The sequence below is a fragment of the Platalea leucorodia genome (genome assembly GCF_965183815.1).
Source record: "Platalea leucorodia genome assembly, chromosome: 5".
NCBI classification, from domain to species: Eukaryota; Metazoa; Chordata; class Aves; order Pelecaniformes; family Threskiornithidae; genus Platalea; species Platalea leucorodia.
In genome coordinates, this window is record NC_138827.1 from 102,276,981 (window position 1) to 102,301,515 (window position 24,535).

The window sequence follows — 24,535 nt, forward strand, 5'->3', positions numbered from 1 at the left end:
CTCTCTCTCTTTTTTTTTTTTTTAATAAATGTTAAAAGTTACTCTTGTCTTTTATGCAGACAGCATCACAATGAAGATGGCCAGGTAAGGAGAAATCACATCCTTCCTCCTTCAATAAACTCCAGTAACATTATCATGGCCATTAGTGCTACAAACACATCAAAACAGAGAGCTCTGCAGTAATAATGTCTGTATTGTATACAGAGAGATTCCAGTCATGAAAGGGTTTTTTTTTTTTGCAGGAAAATATGAAGCACTAACTCTTAGCTGGCCCTCTGTGGCAGGGCTTTTGGGTAGCTTACCTGTTTATTAATGGAGTAAAATGAAAGCAACACATAGAAAATTAACTCTGAAAAAGACTAAAGTGTCCACAGGTAGCAGTATCACGTCACAGGGCAAAGAGCATACGCTGACACTTTAGTCTTTGCTTTCCACGCCAGAGAAAAGGTTCACAATCTGCATTTGTTGACAGCTCCAGAGTAATTCACAAAACGTAGCCAATAAAACCCAGAATTCCCCAGCAACCTAACTTCTCATGAAAGGAACGCCAACCAGCCAACTTGCAGCTAGCCCTCCCGGAGGCGGCGAGCGGGGTACGTAAAGGCTCACTAAGCCATACCTTACCTTGCAGCCCATCAGCTTCCCCGTTTACACACGACTTCAAACACTCGCTGTGCGGGGGTGTATTACAGCACAGCAGCGCAAGCTCATACAGAAAAGCTCCCCGCCACTTGTGCGGATACAGATTTAGGACTAGGAATACCATAGCAATAATTCTGACTTGGAGATTCACTAGTAGGCTGAAAGTAATAAAGTTATGGAAGGAGACAGCTTTCCCTCTACAAGCTTACATGAGATAGATATCTATTATTAATACTTTCCACCTATTTTCCTTTCTCTTCTTATAAACTGTGTGAAATATCTGACAAACTATTCCTAGGACCCAGCTGTTTGCTATTAAATCCAGCCATCGTGAAAAGAAATGGAGGTGGCTTCAAAACTGAGGAGAAAAAAGATCTAGCTCCTGTAAAAAGTTTATTTGCAGCAACTGACAACTACCAAGGCAAATGTTGGAGACAACATAAAAGTGAAATTACATTAGCAAAAGCATAATAGCAATTAAAGTGTTTCTTTATAGGTAATTGCTTAAATTTCCCACGACAGACAATGAATATAGATGTCTGGGCTGAGTGTTTTTTCATACGCTAAGTCTAAAGAAGAAATAGTGCCCTGGAAAGTGAAATGGGGCTAAGGAACCCTTCAAAGAGGGAAGGGTTGCAGTAATATCCTGTAACCTTCAAGCTGCAGGTTGTGAACAGCAGAGACAGTTCTCCAAAGTCAAGAGTCCCTGAGCTTTGACACCGAAGCAGCATTGGAAAGATGTGCTATTTCTGCAACACTTACTGCCTCTAAGAAAAACATCTTGCATCTGATTCTCAGAATTTAATGTTTTTAACTCCTCCCTTTTCTCTAGAGGAAGCTTGTCTATGAAACCAGTTCATTTATTAATTGTAGAATGTCTGTGTCATAATTTGATATTGTGAGGTATAGGCTTTCTGAAGAATAACTTTAATGAACAAATTAATTATTCTTTGCTATCTCTTTCACTACAACTGCTCCTACTGATGCTGAACTGAGCACAAAAATTTTTTTTCTTAAGATAACACCTAGCATTCTTGTCTTTCCAGCCCCAATATTTTATTTATTTATTAGAAGAACCACCATAAAACCCTGCTAGCCTTTACTCAGAGGGAGTACCAGACATCCTAAGAGAGTGTTTATTCGTTTATGGGTTGGATTTTGAACTACCTCTTGTAATTTCTGAAATAAATCAGTAATCCTTTTCTGTGAGTCCTGATACACCTCGGTACGGTGCCGTCTGGAACATGTTATTTTAGTGACAGTAATGAGAGAATTCTAAGAGCTCAGATTCTCTTTTGTAACTATCTACCTCAGATATTTCTGACCATACAGGCTTGTGAACAAATACAGGTCTTCTGTCTACACAAAGAGTAAGGCAGACTAAGATACCTCTTGGTCAGGAAACACTACCCCGTGAACTCGAGAGCAGGGAAAGGCACAGGTTCTGTGGTCTGAAGGCCAGCCTGGCGACCTCCTCTGCCGCCAGCACGCAAGGGCGGACGCACCAGCTGCTGCATCAGTCTGCCTCCTCTATCTCATATCTTTCAGGGTTCCCCCCGACTTGTATATTCTTCTAACGGCCAGCTAACAATGAATCTCTACGCTACTCAGGAACAAGATGGAGAAATTAAGGTTTGTGGAAGATACTCCGAGGAGCAACAAGCTACAGTTAGAGCTACAAGTAGTTATTGTAAGTAGGGACAAACTGACTGCCAATGCCTTGGTTTGTCAGCTGTGCCAAAATTCGTCAGCTGTGCTGAGATTTTGTCAGCTGTTCACAGACAAATAGCCAAAAAAAAAAAAAGCAGCATGATCCAGCCCAGCGTATTCATAACCATTAAATGCATGGAGAATTTCAAAATATCCTGCCTGATTGAAATCAAGATGTCACCTCACTTAAACTTCTGTAGAATTCCAGAAAGGAAGATCTCATCTAAAATGAGTTTGAAAAGTGCCAACACATTTTACATTAATATTTAAGCTAATATCAGGCTTCTTCAGTGTCAAGATATTGACAAACTTCTACCAGGCTGAATGCATGACCCAAATTTTAAATGCAGTGCTTGCTTTTCTTGCATGTATCATTCTACTAGAAAACAGTACGATCTTTATTTTGTTTCAGAACTGAAACACAGCAATTGTCTCATATTCAACAACCCTGAGGCAGCTGCTTCCTTTGAAACAGATTTACCCAGCATTAATCCCTGGCTTTACACATTTTAAAGAATATAAACGACTCCGAAGGGAAGCTACCCTCTCCGCCCTATAACCCCCACATATCCTTTGCAATAGCAGTGTATACTTGGTGCGCTGCTCTCTCGTTCAATCTGCAGACGCACAGACTGCACCAATGCCGCCAAGTGAGATGTTAACCTCCCCGACTATTAATTATGTCATTGCCAATTGTTGTACCAGAAACATCCTGGTAAGAGGCCTGAAAAGAGGGACTAAATTTACTTGACTTAGTCCTAATATCCCATTCATTTGAAAGGATGCTGCAGAGGATACAGCGCTGAATACGCAATACTCCTCCATTCATCCTTCAGTTATTTAAATAATTCCGATATCCTTGGAAATTGTGGCAAAAAATTAATAGTGCTGAGAGAATCATCAGCTATAACAAACACATCAGTTCCAAGTCCACAATTTGTGGGATAACTCAGGACTTGGGTATTTCCCAAACACAAAAATTTGTGTTTTGCCAGCAGTAAAAGAAGTGAATTTAGATTATAAAACATTATAATCCTATATTATGCTTGAAAAAACCCCAAATTCTTCTTCAGTCTCTAAAAGCAATAAACACTGCAATGTGCATTCTAGTAGGACTGAAAAGCACACAAAGAACATAGCGGACCAGAATATTATCTTATTCTGATTTTTCTTCTTCAGAAATTCTATGCACATTTTCCAAATTTTCTGTTCCAGACAGTCTGAGCAGTCAAATAGTGAGATGGGTAACGCCAGAAGTCTAGTATTAAGTTAAGGTTTCTTTACGTACATTCAGGCATGTGATGAGAGAGGAAGAACAACAGAGAAGTGATCCTCAGATGAAGTGACTAAGTTATCATATTATCATATAATCATATTGTTCTACTGAGCAACTTCTCAAATTACAAAAGTGAGAAGAAAAAATGTGTAGCAGGAGAATGTTTGGTATCCCTGGGTATAGAGCAATGACAATAATTGCAAAGGCTTCATTAAGGCTATATTAATCAGCAGAGTACACTGGATACATACCAAGGTCAAAAATCTGTCACTCAATTTTTGACAGTATTATCTGTGTCAGTTGGATCAAGGTTAGCTTGATGAATTATAGAATACTTATATCACAAGGCTATATCTTTGCAAACTGATAGAATATTTTCATGCAAACTAGCCAATATAAATGTAAGAAGTGACAGAGAGTGTTGTGTCTTGTATAAAACCCAGAACTTGGAAGTAAGCAATTCTACAAGAACAAAGTCTTGCTTTTTTTAATTGAAAACATATTTTTAACATTGTTGTGGATAAAATCATAGAAACATAAATGAGCAATACATTAAAGATTTGGAGACCAGAAGGCAAACAAAAAAAGGACCAAGATCTAGCTTTAAATAAGATGCTTAAGATAGTTGCTGATGGTTCATTTATGATTTCATACCTTCCCAGCTAACGATACTGGCATACGCTGATCCAAATTGGGTAAATTGTCCTACGCAACCTACCCTTACATCCCACAGCAGATTGCTGCCGCTGCCACTACCACCAGCATTTCCTCCAGCTACATCAGTTTCTTTTTTCCCATCTAGATGTCGTAACTTAATTCCTTCAAAGTACCACTGTATCTGTTTTCATGCCTACAAATGAATTTCTTTCCCTTACAAATACGGTATTTCATCTTTAAGTCTTGATGTTACTTAATTATCAGTGCAAAATTAGCTCAAACCTGGCATATGATCAATGAAAATACCACGGTAGGTTTTTCAACCATTTTCATAGATTCTGCTGTCTACGTTGGTGTTTGTTATTCAGTAGCACACATGCTGTGTGGATCAATGGATTTAAATTTATGAATTTTCACCAAAACTGTGTTGATCATAAACTTTAACACAATTTTAATTAAAACCACTAGAAAGACACGTACAAAATTTAATGATTTAGTATTTACCACAGATTTTCTCATAGAAGTTGTTAAAACTTCTTCCATAAGAGCAACTGTAACAAAATATCAGAGACAGCGGCAAAGGAACTGCTGTAAATTTGCCACTTTCTGCTTAATAAATGCTATAAATAGGGGAAAGATCAGAACAACTTTTAATAAGTATCATGTTATAATAGGTAGGACATTACACTAATAATATACAGGTTTCAGGTAACAGAAGAAGAACCTACAGAATATCTGTACAATTTATACAAAAGATAATTAGATTATAACATCACTTTCTAGGGGATCCAACATGTTAAACCTGTTTCAGCACCCTCAAACTAATTCAGCAGCAGTGGCAGATTTAAGTGCTCCACTGTAGGTATATATAGAAAAAGAGGGAGATTTCGAAGCAGCATGTGACTGTTTTATCAAAGAAACTTAGGGACTTCCCTGCTCTCCCCAGTTTCTTCTGCCCAGGCTTCAAACAATTCCACTGACCTTCCTATTTTCAGTCTTCTTAAAACCTGATGCCATTCTAAGCCAGAGGAATATCAGTAGATGGCAAAAAGAAGTCAAGGCTGGTCCAGTATCTGCAACTCAGTATCTCTTGGACTCAAGTTAGCCCCAGCAGAAAAGCTAAGCTTTATATTAATATATAGATATGTTACATCTCTAGATCAATATTTACGTTCTTTCTATAAACTTTTTCGTTTACAGAAAAATCTCTCCTCCTTTCAGTTATTCTGAATCAGAGCCACATACATTTTTTGTATTTCTTTGTGATGAGAATTACTGCAGTGATCAAAAATTTGTGAAAAGATTGGACCTGATTGGACCTATTTATCTGCTTTACAGATAAATACATTCTAGATCTCTCTCAGAAAAACTGTACTTTTCTGGCATAAATTTGATAGTGTAATTACCATACAGAAAGAATCATTTCTATTCTTACAAAAGCACGTGAAGAGGACATTTGATGCACACCAGATTGTTGATTCTTTAATCCACAAAACATTTCCCTTTTTATTTCAGATGAGAGCTTTTCAAAGGACTGCCTCAATTCTCTCAGCTGTGCAAACAGTTACGACTATTTAACCCCAGAGAGCTGGGCAGTGCGTCAACTATTCTCTGCTCTGCATAAAACAGAACCAACTCTAATGGCAAAGGCAACTGCAGGATCTATAGATAACAAAATATATTATAGTTATATATTTTATACCCAACAAAAGAAATCCAGAAACAGAGGTCATTACCTATATAAAACTTCCAGCTGTTGATCAATCTCTTGAAGCTTAGACCAGTACCCGCTTGCAAGCTTTCGGTATTCATTGATAACTAAGGTCTTCAAATCAGGGTAGGGGCATTCCAAAGACAGTAGTGCTGACGGAACTTCAAGGAAAAGTCCATTTTTCTCTTCAAAAGAATGCGCTAATGCCTGCGATGAAAAAAATGCTACTTAGCAGACTACTCTACATTGTATTTTCTCTCTCAAAAAATTACTAATTAAACTTATAAGGAAAAAGCTTACTTTTGTTTTATAGTCTTCAAGCTCTCTTTCCAAAGCCAGACTTTCACGGATAAGGAATTCCAAAATTGCCTTCTGTTGCTTCTTCACAAATTTGATCTATTTCATGAAATATGTTACTGTTACTTCTTTATCTTGTTATAATACGAAAGCTCTTATTTAGAAACAAAGAGCCTTATTTTCAGTTCTACACTGCTATGCTTTTACAGATTTTAGTGAAGCAGATTCACCCTATGGCAAGTACTGAGGTTACTGAATACTCTGAACGTGAGCTATATTCTCAAACTATTACATAAAAATAAATGAAAATGCTAAAAATATGGTGATAATAAATTGTAAAAATAAAGTTCAAATACCAACCTGCTGTAACATCTCAACTGGATTGAACTTAGATTTCAGACAAGATTCTTCTGAGAGGTAACACTGCATTTCAGACAGCCTGAATTTCAAATTCTCTTTTAGTTGCCAGATAGGAACTACAGTATTTGTTTGGTATGTATCCCGCTCCTTTGATAATTTATGCTCTATATCCAAATGAAACATAAAGCTTTAAAAAATTAACTCTATCCCAGCTGAAACCAGGACACTCAAACACACAAAATAAGATAATTTTGACTACAATAAATAATCAAGCAACTAAAAAAAAATTCTTACCCAAGTCCCTCATATCCAAAAAAAAGTTGTGCTTATGGCTTTCTTCATCAAGAAAAGTCTTTATTTCTGCTTCTGCTTTTTGCCTGGAAGGTATGAATATGTGTTTTACAGAAGCTTTAATTTCTTATTAAGTTTTCAAGAATGGTAAGCCTCAAATACTCTAATAATTAAGTAAAAAGGGGGATTCTTTGCCTGGGAAGGTAAGGAGTGCAGGACTGGGACATGACAGTGGTATAGAAGCCACCCTCCTCTGAGCAAAAAATGCTCTCATTGATCTGCTGTATATACAATAGACAAGCTAATAGACAAGAATAATATTAATGTTCCCTGTTGTAAGTGCGACCTCAATATGCACATCGAAAGACAGACTCTGAAGGAATTAAGTATCTGAAAGCTTTTGATATCTCACAAATACATGCTCTTCAGATGTTGATAGGTCAACTAAACAGGTACGAGATTATCATGGAGAAGTACATGCAGAACAACATCCACCCTATCCTCCCCTCCCTTTATGCGTTCTCTTCACGTCTACAGACCCCTTTCAATGTAGGTCACAAACTCTCACGCCCTGCACAAAAAAATTATCTTCAGTTCAAGTAATTTAATCTTTTCCTCTTAATGTCCCTTGAATCAAGTACGCCACACCAGAATCTCTGTCTACTGAAGTATTTCTTTAATAACGGCTAATTAAGATTCCTCAGCTCTTACCTGTTGTCACTCAGTCTTCTATGCTCTTGCCACCACACTTGCCGATGCTGTTTCAGCAGCATTTGCTCTTTGTTAATTTTTGAAACTTGCTCTGTTTTTTTAATCTGGAGGAAACATTAAAGCTTGTAAGTATTTTAAATCTGTTCAATAGCTTTATCAAATGCCTTCATATGGAAACTTTTAACTACAGAATGGTGAACCTAAAAGCTTTTTTCAAAACTGTTTTTCTAAAGAACAATGGGTTCAAATGTAACCAGTTTTCATGAAAAAAAATTATTTCATTTCAAATCACACTGAAATGAGAGGAGGAAGTGGGGGAAAAAAAAAAAAAAAAAGCAGTCCATTTTCTTCTTTCTGTTTTTCTCCTTTTGTTTCCTGCTCCTGCTTCCCAGGAGGTGAAGGGGGGAAGATGAGCAGGAGACAGAAAAATACACTTTCTTACAGGTGGGAAGATGAAAGAGTGAAAGTGTGTCTTTCAAGAAAAGAATTTCAAAAATTGATTACTAAAAAAGAATGCTTTTTCAAAATCTATCCAATTAAAGAGGCTCTGAAACCATCTGAGGGCTTCACAAAAACATAGCCTCCAACTTCAGATAAAATAGAAAGAGATGCTTTTGAGATAGATGGAGTTACTGCTTAAACTGGAGGAAAAGCTGTCAGGGAAAGGCTGACGAAGTGGTAGCCAGATGACTCTGGCCAACCAGAAACGAAGGAAAAAGGATCAGAAGCCCGTGGCTGCCAGAAGCCCGAGACAAGTCACATTTCTCTCACCCTCCCACCGTCATGACTGTCTTCTGGCCTCTCAGTGGATACGCAGGGCAAAGCAGCATTTCGGTTCAGAACTGGCTCCTTTCCTGCTCCTTGTCTTTTTGCTGCCTTCCTCCATAACCCCTGCCTTCATCCCTGCCCCAGCCAACTTCTTCTAGTTGCAAAACCCCTTCTGATTCCAGAGGCTCCCACAATTCACACACATCCCCCCCCCTTTTTTTCCCTCCTCAGACCTTCCTTGCATGTTACATTATTTTACTGCAGAATGGTAGCAAGACAAGAAAAAAAAAATCTGGAAGCTACTGTCCTAGTTCATACCAGGGAGAAACGCATAAAGATCTCACTCCACATCTAGTTCAGGAAAGAAATGATGTTCTGAGTCAAAAATGCTGGTTTTCCACTTGGCTCAGGTGGAAGTAATCTGCTCTGTTTAAAACGCTTAGTCAGCTTTCCTGCCTGCTGAAAGCTGGCCAAACCCACGCATCATCCCCCCTGCGTTCACACGCGTAAGAACAGAGAGCGCACGCCGCTACCGGCGCGTTCTCCCTCCCCTCCGCCGGCTGGGCGGGCGATACCAGCGGGCTGCCCAGCGGAGAGCCGTAGAACTTTTCTTTGCAGCACTCAGGCACAGGTAAGCAGGAATCCCATCACTTCTCGAATCACGGCCTCTCATTCACCCACCAACAAAGCTAAAACCTTACTTTAAAACAAAATGCCTAAAATTTCGAAACTAGAAACATTTACACCTCTCAAATGAATCTGAGTTTAATCTATCTGGTTGAATACGCCTGGTTTCTAGACAGTCACATAGGGAAGAACCACAACCAGAACATGGTTGGTCCATTGTGCTTTTGCAGCAAACGGCTACAGTGGCGTCGTTTGGGTAGGAAGCTGCAATAGGTGCGACGGAGGGATTATCTGCCTGCGAATGAGTAACAAGGTGTTTCGAGGAAGCTGCATGCGTGACTGTACTACAAGAGAGTTTGAAAATACTTGTCTTATGCTTTCAATCAGTATGTTACAATGCTCTTGAATCAAAGATAAAGTCTCCTTATTTTTATTGCTTACATATTTTGATGTTTAAAAAGTTACTTATAGCTTCCTCTTGATTACCACTAGGTGCTTAAAACCAGACTTCAGCAAACAGAATACTGTATTTAAAGTAATCTGAAAATACATACATCTTCAAATAAATTCTAAAACTAAAGTGAAACAAAAGTTGAAGTAGATTTGTACATGAAGTTTAATATGCTCTTGAAATTATTTTATAGCAACAGCAATGACATTCATGTATAACTGCTGCAATATTAGCTTTTTTTCTGTATGTGCCGTATTTTTCTTTCTTAAATGGTCAACAACTGATTTACCATTTGCTTCGCTGGTTCTGCCTCAATGGAGGAGTAAGCCAGCACTTCAGAATTTGGATAGCCTGAATCAGCAACAAAAAAGTAGTAGGCAGGAACACATTCTACTCTCTGTGGAGCTTTCAGCATATATATTTTACTAGCTACTCAGTTGGAAAACACTTGAAAAGGTGAAATACCAAAAGACAGATGATGAAAAATTTAAAGCTTGAATGAATTCAGTAGAATTTTGTACTGCCAATCCGTGAAGAAATATCTGCCAGAGCTTTTGATACATTATACTTAAACGCATTAAAGGAAGCAATACTATAAAGAACGTATGTATTTTCTCTTTCATTCTCTGTCACCCTTTTCTATTTTAAATACAAAGAGGGGAGTTGCATGCGCAACCCCCTTTTTGTTGCAAGGCCTTCAGGATAGTACTGTGAACTAGTAAATTATGCTTGTTGGTCCTGTATATATTCCATTTACTAAGATTTAAGAAACAGCGTCAGAACAAAAAAAAAGTATATGGTTATGTTGCTAACCAATATATTCCATTTAACAACCTCTGTCAAAAGAACTTCTAAATATGTTTTAGACATGAATATAAAGGATTTTTTTTTTTTAGGGCTTTATCATAATCCCATATTTCTTCAGCAAATTTCCCTTTGAAGTCTGCAATCCCATTTGAATGAAGACTCTGAATTATATTTTATACATGCCAAAGACATCAGATGATCAGGCCCCTTAGTCATCTACACAAGAAAACTTTAGTCACTGCATTTTGCATAGTTTCTATACTCTTCAGCATAGCCTTTCATTCCAAAGGCCATCCACAAAATTGCAACTGTTATGAGGAACGGCAAAGGACTGGAAAGACAACAAATTGCCTTGTTAGCACAGGTTAAGCATACAAAACCGTGTTATCCTTATGCTGGATTTGCAGTTTTCTGAAAAAGCATTCAAATAACACTACTGCTGGAGGGGGTCTGTTTCAAATCGATAATTTTTTTCATCTTCTATTTTGTTTCTCAGCCTAAAGGAACTACTTCAGCTGAATGTATATCAGTGCCAATTTCTTCAGAAATCACTTCCTTCTGTGAATTTGATTTTTTTTTTTAAATCATGTAACACTCATCAGTGAAACAGTTGTACACTGAAAGCAGTTCCACTCTCACAAGGAGGTATCACTCTACAGTGTTTCTGGATCAACGTTTTACACTATTTCCACACAACTTGAAAAGGAAAACATGCAGAGCCAGCAACACATGCTCCAGAGAGGTTGAAGACTTCTTGGACATCCACATTTCTGGCAGTTTGACATATACTCTCCTTCAAAGAAAGCACATTTTTTTAAAGGGAAGCTCTCAAAAATATAAATCCAAAGAATGTTTCTGGACATCTACAGCTAAAACCCAAACCTGTTTATCCCTAACCACCTCCATCCTCCAACCCTGCCCCAACTAGTTGCAATATACAAGTACTTATGCACAACCCAGTGTAAAAACATCCATGTCTTGGCTGTCCCATTAAAAACAAGAAGTGCAACACTTCAAATTCTGTTGTGGCTGAACAGCCACAGTGTGATGATAAGCTGTATGGAAAAGACCTAAACTCATAAATAGGTTTCAAAGAATTTCTTTTCTCAAGACAAATATGTTGAGATTAAAATATGTTATTTTCTGCCCACTGCAAAACCAGGAAGAAACTATTTAGTGTACAGCTGGATGAGAGCTAAGATGAACCAGTCTTCTCATACGTTTGGGTTTGCTGTTTAAGGAGGTTGTTCACAAAAATATTCCATTTTGTCCCTGTTGGTTTGTAGGTAATGTTGGGAGCAATCAGAACCACCCCCTCAGAATGGCACAAAATTTAAAAAAAAAAAAAAAAAAAAAATATATATATATATATATATATATATTCATCACCTCTCCAATGTTGTATGTAACTAACAAGCCAGGCGATACATTATTCATAGAGAACACACTGGGAAGCAAGACACAGACCCTCAAGCACATCACCTTTTAAAAGCTACCTCAAATTAACTGGACTGGTTCTACCCAATGAGGTCTGGCTGCTACCAAAGCCGCTCTGATTTCCCCAACACGGCAGGTCTCAGAACTCACACTACCTGGCCTGACTGCTAACTGCAAGGTGTCACACAGCAGCTGGTCAGTCTTACTGGAACCTGCAATGCGACCAAGTATCAGCAGCCAGCCCAGGTCCACAACTGTGGAAGTCATCCCAGTTCGAGAAGCGTGCCACAAAGGCACCTGAACGGCTCCATGCTGAGGTCTAACAGGACTTAAGAGTTTAGTCATCATGTCATGTGAAAGCTAAACTGTTTCTCAAGGAGATGTACCTCTGGAGGCAGAAGAGCTGTGTTTGTGCAGCACTGAGCCTAAGCTAATAAATCAGGCTAAATCCAAATCTGCTGGCTACATCAGTGGCAAAGGTAAACTGTGTTCCAGATAAACAAGGCACCTGAGAGTTGACACGACATAAAGTAGGTCTCATACAACAGTTCTGCTTTGGAATGTGACCCAAAGAAGAGACACCTGGATCAGCAGACTAGCATCCTGTGTGTTTAAAGTAAAATCTTCCTTGATATTGTGGAAAAAGTATGTTTTCATTCCTGCAAGTGTAAAACCAATAAAGCTTTGTAAGAATAGAATGTCATTTTTACAAAGTCTCTTTTTAAAGTGGTGATATACATTACTGATTTTAGTATTATTTTAAAATAAAGATGGGGAAGTTGTTGAAGGACAGGAATAAGGAAGAGAATACGATGATGCTCCAAAGTCCTGCTTAGGTTTTTGGCAGAAGAAAAGAACAAAACCTAATCTGCATCCTTGCTTTTGCCTGCCTAAAGATAGTCTAAAGCTAAGCAAATTGGAACAGATTCATACATGAGTGGTTTATCTGCAGTTAGTTCTAGTATCAAGCTGTCAGATTTCATTTACCTGTTACATAGACTTGTATTAACATCAGTAAGTATAATCAATACTGTTACTCAAAATACTTGAAAACTTTTAACTCCTTTAGGTTTTCTTATGAGGGTTTTTTCCTTTATTATTCGGGGGGGTGGGGGGGTGGGGTGTGTGCAGCAGAATGTACCATAATGATGAAGGTCACATGCAGTATTTTACGGCCTCAAGCTGCACCAGGGCAGGTTTAGGCTTGATATTAGGAAAAACTTCTTCCCCCAAAGGGCTGCCAGGCCCTGGCCCAGGCTGCCCAGGGCAGGGGTTGGGTCCCCATCCCTGGAGGGATTTAAAAGCCGGGTAGACGTGGTGCTTAGGGACATGGTTTAGTGGTGGGCTTGGCACTGCTGGGCTAACGGCTGGACTCGATGATCTTAAGGGTCTTTTCCAACCTAAACAATTCTATGATTCTATTCTAGAGTTAGCTATGTCTGAGCTATACCTTAATCTTTCCAATTCTCTCTTTACATTTTCTCTAATATTTGGTCCTTCTTCTACAAAGGTAAAACTCTGTCATAATGTTTGGCATATGCCTAATGTAAAGGATGAAATAAGGCTGTCTGGAGAGATACCAGCGTTCACCCTGTCCTCACCCATATTTAGAGACTGGTCCCCACTTTCCATTTTCTTTCTTGGGTTTACAAATTCTTCTCTTCACCTTGTACTCTAATTAACTTCCACATCATTAAAGAATTTGGGTGTATCATTGCCAAAAATGCTTCCAAAATTGTATCTCCCTTCTTAATATACTAAATTACTTTGCTATTTTCAACTCATGTGGTACCACCCACTGTTGCACGGATTTATTAAATGTCTCAAAGATCAGACTTACAGAAAATATGAGTCTGAAATTACATTAGTGGATGGAGAAAATCTGGTACATAGTCTTCTTTCCAGTTTGACAGCCCTGACTTTTGCTGCTTCTTCATTTCTGCTAGTGACCCTGCTTTGTCCACACATTATAAATCATCATTCTTAACAAAATTAGAGGTAAAGTTTTCATTAACCTTTACTAGTATTAAATAGACTACCTTCTTATTTACCTTTTGGGCAATACTGCAGCTATTTACACCCTTCTAACTGTCTAGCTCTACATTGACATTTTATGGCTATAAAACCCTTTAAATTTTCTTTTCAAGGTCTACCTCACCTTGACTTTTGGAAATCCTCACTTCATATCTTTTTATTTTGTTTTTTCTTTCTTTCTGGATCAACCCCCCCTTCCCTTTTATTCCTGTAAGTTCTTGATTACCCCCAGTATTTTTAGTACTTTATGTAACGAGTCTGGATGAATTTCCTCAAAGCACTCAAATACAAACTTTTCCTGTCTTTTTGGGAAGCAGAATCCACACATATTTTGCATCTCTGATTCAAAGAAATTCCACACTTGGCCATTAACGCATCCAAATCACAATAACGCTAACCATCATAAACTTTCACCTTTTCCCCCCCCTTTTGCTGAACACTGCTACAGCAATTTGTTAGCCCTATGCGTTCTCAGATTCCTTGGGGCAGTGAGAAGAAATATGATCATTGAATTTTAAAATCATTCACGTTACAAATAATATAAAAATCATACCTTTAATTGAATTTTTGCAGATGCCATTTTTTCTACCGCAGCAAGTTCATATAGATGTTTGTAGTCAACAGGTTTATACTTCTGGCTGCAAAGATCATTTCTCATAGGAACAACCAGATTTTCTAGTTATCACATAAAACACATACAGTCATTTCAAACTCTGAAGAAATATTTTAAGCATGAGTCATAAAATGAAAGCATTATAGATAGAAATTAGAAACAGTATATTTTAAACATTAAAAGTTTCCATAACAGAGATTGTTAGTTGGTGAATAAGAATTTGAAACAAACATAAGCTAGTAGAAATTATATAAGAAACACTAACCACTTGTCTGTTTACAAAGAGTTTATTTTAAAAGGTTTTTTTTATATGTGAACTTAAAGAATAATTCACTTTAAACTGGGTTTACTGGAATTTTAGTAAGTTCTAATACAGAAATACATAAGTTTCAATATATGCATTCTGATTTCACAAATAGGAAAACTACCTCAATATTTACTGTAATCTATGGAACGAGCAATAAGAGTAATTTTTTTCTAAAAGGTATATAAACTACTAATTATATGTAAGCAGAATGAGTTGCAGTTACATTTCCCATTGAATCTCCAGCCGTAAGAACAGCATAATTTCTCTATTAAACTTCTGTAGGCCCCTGGGAAACAACGTGCTTCCTTAAAAAAGAGAAAGGCACTAAATCGTAAGGAAAACATCATGCTTGGTTTCTGCTGCATGCAGTATGGGTTATAATGTCCACTCTCTGCAGTCCTATCATCAGTATTTGAAAGACTGCGACAGTATCAAAAGATTGTTGTCCAAAAACCCCAGAGGAAGTAGTTTTGCTGAAAAAGCATTTGATGTCAATAAAGATTTAACCAAGCTGGTCTTTTACCACACAGTGAAGATAACTTACAGTGATCCCTTTAAGAAGTTTCATTGAGGGGTTGCCATATCCCCTGAACAACAGTTACCTCAAGTTCACCATGGAGTCCTACTTTGAGCTTATGTTCACGTTCCTAAAATCCACTACCTTTATTTCTCTTCCCCCTCACCAACTTCCTAAGAATGATAACTTCCACCATTTTGCAGTCACTTTAATCCAAAGCATATTATGTATACGATTAAAACTGTGTGAGGCAAGACTGAAGACCAGCAGCCATATCAGAACAAATCCAGAAAACCAAGGCTGCAAACCCTGTCTGAACAAGATTTGTCAACAGAAAGAGAAGCACGCTCAAGGTAACCTCAGATACATAGTTGCCTAACATTAATCGACAGATTTTACTGGCTTATTGGCCTGTGCCAGACTCCCACCAAAACAGAACTGTGTCTTTCTTCCCCTCTAGTCATCACCTAGAGTTTCCACAGGCAATCCCTTTGCAGCTTCCACGCTCTGAACTGGAGAGGGTACACCACCTACGCAGAGGAAGGCTTCCTCCTCTCCTCCTGCTCTCAATCCTGCTTTCCTCTCCACTAATCTTCTCAACATGCGAATTATTCCACCAACTCAGTGTTATGCTAACCAGGTTACAGCTTTGATCTTGTATTATGACTACTTTTTTATTCTCTATATACCTTACACAAAGGTATAAGCTCCTATGAGCTTAGTATGAATAATCTCCTTTCTCCCAGTTTTTAGGCTTTTAGATAGCTTTGTTCATCTGTGTGCTTTTATCATCAATCCAAATTTAAAATTCTCATCCCTAAGTTAGAAAGATTTTATGTGAAGACTTTTTCTCCTTCTTTCTGAGATTGCTTACAACATTGTCCAGCAGAGATTCTGCAACATCATTCCGTGTTCAAAGAAGCAAAAGTTCAGTTCCAACCCTCTGAAAAGCCACTCATTCAGTTCTTTCTCCTAAGCCTATTCCTCCGTCATTACTGCTCCCAAAGGCTTACAATCACTTCTAGTCTGCTAGGAGTCGTTTCGGGCAGGAACATCAGTGTCCACACACATGAGCAGCAGAGCATGGCAGGAGCTTCACAGCAATTCCATAACATTTCTAATCTAGGCTCCCGGCAGGCAAATGCCTGGGAGCACCTGGGAGATAAGTTAGCAGATGCATCCTGTCATATTCATCAGAAAAGAATCAGTAACTGTTACTAGTACTACTAAATGACATTACTGCTAGAAGTCATTAAGTACAACTCCTTGGTATGGTGCTTGTCAATCTCATGATCGTTGAAAAGCATGATGGTGTGATGCTCCAGCATCAGAGATCCTCAGTTAATTCCAGGAGAGCACACTAGGATGCAGCTAAGTGTCAGAACAAAGGTGGGACACTGCCATCGTCCCAAGGAGATCAAGATCTAAATCTCTCCCTGCAACAATTGTTGCAGCTGCTGCAGAGACCTCTGTAAGCACCTCCCGTCAATGTTTCTGGAGATGTTCTACATGCATCCTACACGCACGTCAATGCATGCGCTGACCATGTCCTCACGCCACAGTCAGCTTTTAGCCTTGCCACTCCTCCTGCAGATCAGGAATCAGAAGTTATTCCTAAATCATTTAAGTAGCATGGATCTCTTGCACCACTTGTTCTGAATTGTGGTATAGATATCCAGGGGTAGGAACCCTATCTGGGTGTGGCACTCAAAATTGCAATATCCTGACCAGTTTTCTTTGGTCTGTCTCAGCACTGTCATCTCAAACTACTCGGTGAAATTACAGTTTGCTGTCCCTGTTTGACAGCTCTCACTTGCCACTGGCTTTTGAAACCCTGCTTTCTCTATGCCAGCTTTATTCCTCAATACCACGTAGAAGGGATAGGAGACATGATCAAAAAACAAATCCATGTAATCTTTTAGGCATCTCTTCTTTCTCACAGTATAAAATGGGAGAAGAGAGTTGACAACAAAAAGCGTGGAAAAACAGGATTAAAACTGTTAAAGTGTATACTGATGTACAGGAAGCAATAACGAATACAGTGCAGAAAACAACGAGGGAGGGAGAATGGACCATCCCACTGAATGCACAGATGGAGAGCACAAGGAATGCTATAATACAACAGGGAGCAGCACCGTTTTTCTTCGACTGGGTTGTTTTAATCTGCGCTAACCACAGAAAAACGTCAGTGAATAAGCAGAGGGAAGCCATTTACTTAAAAAGGTTAAAATTGGTGTTACATAGATTAAAAGAAGTTGTTACTATGTGGGGTTTCTAAACAAAAAAAGCTTGTGGCAATGTCTGGAAGCCTTAGAGTTGTCTCAAAGTCCCGAATCTAATTTAGCAACATAATCTGATATTTTCTACACTTTAAAAAAGTGGTATATAAAGCATATAAATATACATAGCTACATATAGAACTAATGTAAGAGAAAGTGGATACCTGAGGTACTTCCTCAGGTAACTCATCTTCACCATCTTAATAACGTCCCTCACATCTAAGAAAAGAATGAGGAGGAGTGAAAGACAGGTTCAATTTTCAAACCTCTAACCCCGAATAATTTAATTTTATCTTTGCTTTCGATATGCTTTTCCTTTAGCCTGTATATCTGAACCTTATGAATCTCTGCTACTAATCTTTATCTGTTTCTTCTTCCACTGAGGATTTTACTCTGAGGAATTTTCTGAAGTCAATAGGGTCTGTCCATGTGAGATTAACTCCAAAATCAGGGTCTTGGCATACAGGATGCAAACTTTGTATTTAATAGGTAATGTATTGGATGTGTCTTATATTTTACAAAGAAAATAAATTTTATGTACTTTTATATCTATGTATACACCCACAAATAAATACACACATATACACACATCAATAAAAATATAAAATATTAAACTTTTAGATTTTTAAAATGCCTTTTCACAATTTTCTATAACAAATATTTGCTTAAGTCTGAGATACAATTATAATGGTAAATGAAAATACTTGAACTTTTGGCCCAGTACCGTAAAGCTTTAGCACACAGATCCTCAGTAACTTTACGTGAGCTAGGAAGCGTATAGGGATAAGGAACGGGCCTTTTGTTTCCAACCTACTTTTTAGATTCCTTTAGTAGTGAAACTTGCCATTAGGTATTAGTAGAAAGATTTTTTTTTCCATTCACTATTAAAAACATGGTGGCTGGAAGCAATATGTCTGACATACGGTTTTGCAGAGGTATCCCATATAAAATTTTAAGGTAAATCCTGCACAGCTATCTCATGATCCTCCTTCAAGTCTCCCTTAAGGATTTTCATTTGCCACATGCCTACAGAAAGTTTGACAACATAACCCCAGATGATGCCTCACTGGGGAAAGATTTTTTCAAGTTAACCACCAGGGCAGTCCCCAAAATCAGTACGGATGGGCCGTTGAATGGATCGAGGACTGCCCTGCAGAGAAGGATTTAGGAATCCTGGTGGACAAAAAATTGGACATGAGCCTAATGTGTGCTTGCAGCCCAGAAAGCCAGTCGTATCCTGGGCTGCATGAAAAGAAGCGAGGCCAGCAGGTTGAGGGAGGTGATTCTCCCCCTCTACTGTGCTCTCGTCAGATCCCACCCTGGAGCACTACATCCAGCTCTGGGGTCCCCAGTACAAGACAGACATGGACCTGGCAGAGCAGGTCCAGAGGCGGCCATGGAAATGCTCAGAGGGCTGGAACACCTCTCCTGTGAAGAAAGGCTGAGACAGTTGGGCTTGTTCAGCCTGGAGAAGAGAAGGCTCCAAGGAGGCCTTATTGTGGCCTTCCAGTACTTAAAGGGGGCTTATAAGAAAAACAGAGGAAGACTTTTTACCGGGGCCTGTAAGGGGCAACAAGAGGCAACAGTTTTAAACTGAAAGGGGGCAGATTTAGATTGGATATAAGGAAAAAATTTTTTTACAATGAGGGTGGTGGGGCACTGGAGCAGGTTGCCCAGAGGAGCTGTGGACGCCCCATCCCTGGCAGTGTTCAAGGCCAGGCTGGACGGGGCTTTGAGCACCCTGGGCTGGTGGTGGGTGTCCCTGCCCGTGGCAGGGGGTGGGAACCAGATGATCTTTGAAGGTCCTTTCCAACCCAAACCATTCTATGATTCCATGATCAGAATGCCATAGCAGCTTCCATACGCAGCTGTTAATCGCACAGAGTAGTTTTATTCTAGATTGTGATAAAACAATTAAATTTGAACATGATAGCATACATACCTACATCACTAATCCTATGAGTTGTAAAGAATGTTCCGTGGTCCGGTTCACTCATTTTTATTTTTTGTATCTGTTGAGAAACAAACAGATGTTTTGAGAATATCAACATTGTAGATGCAAGCTAAAAACACATTCAAAAAAATATGTATTGTCTTGTGAGGAGAGAGGACACTTCTCACTAAAAACGTAATTAGACAGAAATTGCACAAGTTCATCTTTCATTTTAAGAGACATTTCATGTGCCTCATATCATTTAACAGCTAAGAAAACAAAATATTATTTTCTTGATGAATCTGTAATGCTGTCACATAGATCACCTATTCTTTGCTTTGTGCTTTTCAAAATATAACAATCCTGTCGACCCAAAAGTAAGGTAAGTTTTTGAGGTGTTCTTTGCTTGTTAGAAATTAAGCCTGAAAAGATCACTCTTTTCTTGTATTTAGAGACTGTGGTTTATGTATAGATCCATATACACCCCCTTTAAGAGTCTCTGTATTAACACTTGTCAACCCAAGTCAGCTGTTTCAGCAACTGTGGCTCAGCTCCTGATGAGCAACTATGACAGACAGCATGTATCAAGTATTCACATCATCTTGGGATAAACTCCATATTTAAGATGCAATAAGATATAGTAAAAAACTTTGATGCCTTAAAAACCTTACCTTCACCTTAATTAAGTGTGCATGTGCACCATCACAGGTCTAGTATACAAAGAAAAGCAATAGATCAAACCAAAGTGTTTCAGCTGAAGTGAACCAGCAGCTGAATACTGCCCGAAGGGGAAGGTCATGTTCACCCAGCCTCCCCACAAACCCTCTCCCTCAAACCCAGCTCCACCTTACCAAAATTTCCCACACACAACATTCCTTTGTCACGCTTTGTCACACATGTGACATTTGTCTGGTCCCACAGCAAGTAGCAACACAGTAAACAGCAGACCAGCAAAGTAAACAGGAGACCAATTTCATGAATGAGCTTCCATTATCACTGCAAACAAATGGTAAGTGCAGTCAAATTACAGCCACAACAGTACACATACATACACACGCACTCCTGTTCCCATGGCTCAAAGTCAGCTTGGTATTAATTCTGCACATGTTAACTATGCAAGTTACAAGGCAAATAAAATTCATGACGACCAGGCTTTGTACAGTGAATATTCCATGACCAAACCAAGTAGAAAATAGCAAACACTCATTGATAAAGTGTGACATTTCTCAATGCTTCTCCATGCATATTCTTCAGTGTTATTTAACAGTGCTACGAAACTGTCCCTTGCACTAAACCAAAAATATCAAAGTCTAAATGTCATCTGTCTTCACCCAAGAGTGACCATTCATTAACAATACAAGGACCTTTTCAAATTTGTTCTGAAAGTAACTGACAATATCAGTTGGTCAGAAGCTACATTGAACATCATCTGATCACAAAGACTGAAATTAAACACACCGGAGAGTAAGAAAATACAACAATACATGAGGGAGTTCATTCCTCTTTTGAAAGATTAATACGTATTTTACAAGCTAATAGTCACCTGTAAATAAATTTACAGTTCTGTCCCGAAGTCTACACACTCCTCAAAAGTCAAGGGAAAAAGAAAGGAAGAAAAAGGTTAGCACAGGCATGGTGTTGATTCCATTTTTCTCCACGTAAAGCAATTATTTGGTTTCAATGTGTAACCATATAACACTGCCAAACTCATCTAGATAAATGAAGTAATTCTCCATATCAGAAGCAACTTTGGCCTGTTTGTTGTGGTAATGTTTTATCTATACACCAGCTTATCTACATACAATTTTCTAACTGCATGTATACTTAAGTTGGAATAGATTTTTTTAAAAATCAAATTAATTATATATGCAAATCCTTAAGGTAAGGATTTACATAACACAGTAAAGTAAGGAATTTACCTTACTTATTTGTTCAAGATGCACAAAGACAGTTTAAACGTTACTTCTTTTACCCCTAAAGACAAAACATATGTTTCTAGCTCTTCTTAGAAAGACCAACTATGCACAGGCTTGCCTTTCTCTGTTTCTTGGAGGAATCGCTGGAAATATAACTGGAACAAGAAATGCTCAATCACCAACACACAAATCTTTAAGCTATAGGCTGATTAATTTAAAAAGGCATTTAAAGAAAATTCTTCTTACAAGTCTGTAAATTAGGTTTAGTGTAGTATCCCTAGTGTCATAATTCCCTTAGATTTCCAGCCTCCAAAATCTTCTTCCAAGGAGGAGGGGTAAGTAGACACATGACGCAATTCTGTAATTAAAAAAGGGGCCAGAAGGGGAATCTTAAAACAAAGAGTGAAACCTGCAAACAGACATAATTGTCCATGGAATTCTATAATATCCAGCACAATTATATGACACAATTTTCCACTGAATTTATAGTCATTAAGGTTGAACAGGAAAACTTAAAACACTAATAATAAAAGCTCAAAAAGTAGAAAAAAAACTATAAGAAAACTCAAAGTATTTGTTTAGTACTACTTTTTGGTTATTCCTTCTTAGGGCTTTCAATGTGAATCACAAAGAAACAAAATGAGGCTTTTTTTTCTTTGCTGAATTTTACCCTTCCCTTGAAGAGTAAATCAATCACATACCTGAATTTAGAGAAAAGGGAAAGCATCACAATATAGTGAAATTCTTTATTTTAAAGCTTTTTAGATTGACCAGTCTAAAACAGACTTTCATACATCTCTTTCTTAGAAAGATCACAAGTCATCACAATTCCTAGCCGCATTCAGGAAGACGTGAATATTCAACGGTGACTTGATACTTCTGTAACTCTACTGATATTCTTACTAACATAAAAACAAAGACTAGCTGCACCAAGGCTCTTCTTATACCATCAGATATAACCTATATTTACATAGGGCCAAGAAAACAAGGGGGAAGAAGCAACACAAGGATTCCGAACGAGTATGACCATTCTCCCGTGGAGCCACTCGAGCTCTACAGATCAGCAGCATGATTCTTAAACAACAGCAAGTTCTCTTGAGGGTTTTTGTGTACTGTGGTTAATATCTACACAGCAACGTTGATTTCCCTTAGCAGAGATATCAGCAAGGCTACTACATTCTGAGATTCTGCGAATAGAAATAAATATATATGCATTAGAGTTGAAGCAGATTGTCTGCACATGCTTTGTGGAATCATTTGGACTTTTTAGATTTGTAACAGCCCGGTGACAGCAGCAGCTTTGACCAAGTTGCCAGAATTCCTCAAATTAAAAGCAGGAAAATATATCTACAAAGGAAAACACAACATGGGATAGTCCTAAGTACAGAGTGAGACACCAAAGTTCCTTGCAAAGTCAAATTGAGAGATTTGCAACAATGAAAGCGGGCTTTGCTTTGCCTGCTAGCGCTTGCAAGTCTTGGCACCCAGTTTCCCCATGCTTAAGTCAGCGAGGGATTCAGCGGTATATTTGAGTACTGTGGTATAAAACGAAGAATTTGCTTCAAAAGTCTCCGACTCTGCTCTTTTCACAAAGTTGGTCCTTAGAAAGGGCATTTAAGCCTCTGTCATCAGTTCTACAGTCTGTATTCATTCATGCCAGTATTACAGTAGAGACACTTTCTCTTGCTCCGGGCAAAGTGCCGTCAGGCAGTATTCTTAGAGCACAGGGTGTGCGTTGGTAGTCTGAGGAAATCCCTGCCGATCTCAGTCTCCCCAGGCTGAGTGGAAGAACTGTGATTCAGCAATTTCAAGGAGCATAAAACCTACTTCCATTTTCGTTCTTACAAGCATAACCCGTGGAAAATCACATGTAGCAGAATTTTTTTCTACTTCCTCTTGCATTTCCACTCTAGTTCATGGAAAGTGATGCAAATATTTCAGGGGATATTTTAGTTTTTAACAAGAGCCACTGGATTTTGCATCTCAATACATCTTGCAGTGCCTTTAAGCACCTTAATCCTTTTGCTCTTGAAGAGACCGTTGAAATTTTTGCATTTTATAGCCTTAAAAGAGTAATTTCCACTATGTCAATGCTCTCATTGAATTCTGAGATCTGTTAGTATTTCTCCTAGTCGTGGAGTCTGTATTAAAAGAGGTAAGGAAATCAATTTAGGGTGAGGCTTGGTATATTTACATCATAATGGCACTTCTACAAAGATCAAATTATTTGTAGGCTTAAAGATGACAAATGGAATTGATAGCAGTGGGTTAATTCTGGGGGTGCTTGTTCAACCTCTACCCTGCAAGCCCCTGCCAGCTTCAATTGAAATTTTGCCCTGAATGAACACTACAGCTTACAACACAGACTTTATATTTCATGACAAAAATTATTAATTTTTAAAGTTTGCAGCTGCTTGAACAGAGCTAATGAGTTACAGCTAATGATTTTTTTCCATATACCTATGTGTTTTTGAGGCTAAAATACTTAAAGAGTAGAAACATCAATTTCACTAAGAGTTCCCTGCCTTCAAAATCTTTTCACCTTACAGATTACACAGAATAACTTTAATTCGCATACTTCTTTTCTAAAGGAAGATTATTCAGTAAGTAGTACTCCTTCGAACAAAAGTAACTTCACTTTTCTTACTCTAGTACTCATAGTATATTTTCCTTGGGACTAAGTTTGTTTCTGTGGGCTTTTTTAGCAATTAGTTTATTAACAACCATAAAATGCAGCTTGAACCAAACACACTATCCAGGAACTTCATCAATCCATTTAATATTTGTGACCAGAAAGATTAAGAAAAGATTCAAGGAGGTTGACATCTTAGCATTTAAACTTTTAAAATACTCTTTAGAATACAGCCACAAGGAAATTTGGGTACCATTCACAAAAGAGAAAAGGACCTTCCCTTCCTTTAAACATTGTATCCCAGTGGTTAGGGATAAAGAGGCACAAAGGAGGAAAAATTTGGTTTCTTTTGGTTTTTTCGGAAGGGTCTCCTAAGCATTGGAACCACAAGGATTCCCTCATATTGGATGGTTATCTTATCCATACATATTAAGGGATAATCTACTCTGAAAGTTTTTGAATAGTGCCTATACCTCGCATGCAAACATCCTAAACCAAAATGAGATATCATGTCATTTGAGTGTTTAATCCAAAACGCTTTATCCAATAACTCAAAATT

The 24,535-nt window shown here is 38.3% G+C and overlaps 1 protein-coding gene across 1 annotated transcript in view; it reads right to left on the reverse strand.

The window, feature by feature from the left end:
• The window catches only part of CCDC148 (coiled-coil domain containing 148), a gene marked incomplete at both ends in the record, with an annotated part of 62,925 nt that extends 43,433 nt beyond the window's left edge, over nt 1-19,492 (reverse strand). Inside the window, 7 exon segments of the mRNA XM_082311487.1 lie at nt 6,022-6,203; nt 6,297-6,392; nt 6,654-6,817; nt 6,948-7,030; nt 7,656-7,759; nt 14,333-14,454; nt 19,438-19,492. Coding sequence (XP_082167613.1) covers nt 6,022-6,203; nt 6,297-6,392; nt 6,654-6,817; nt 6,948-7,030; nt 7,656-7,759; nt 14,333-14,454; nt 19,438-19,492 — 806 coding nt within the window.
• Nucleotides 19,493-24,535: the final 5,043 nt, after the last annotated feature.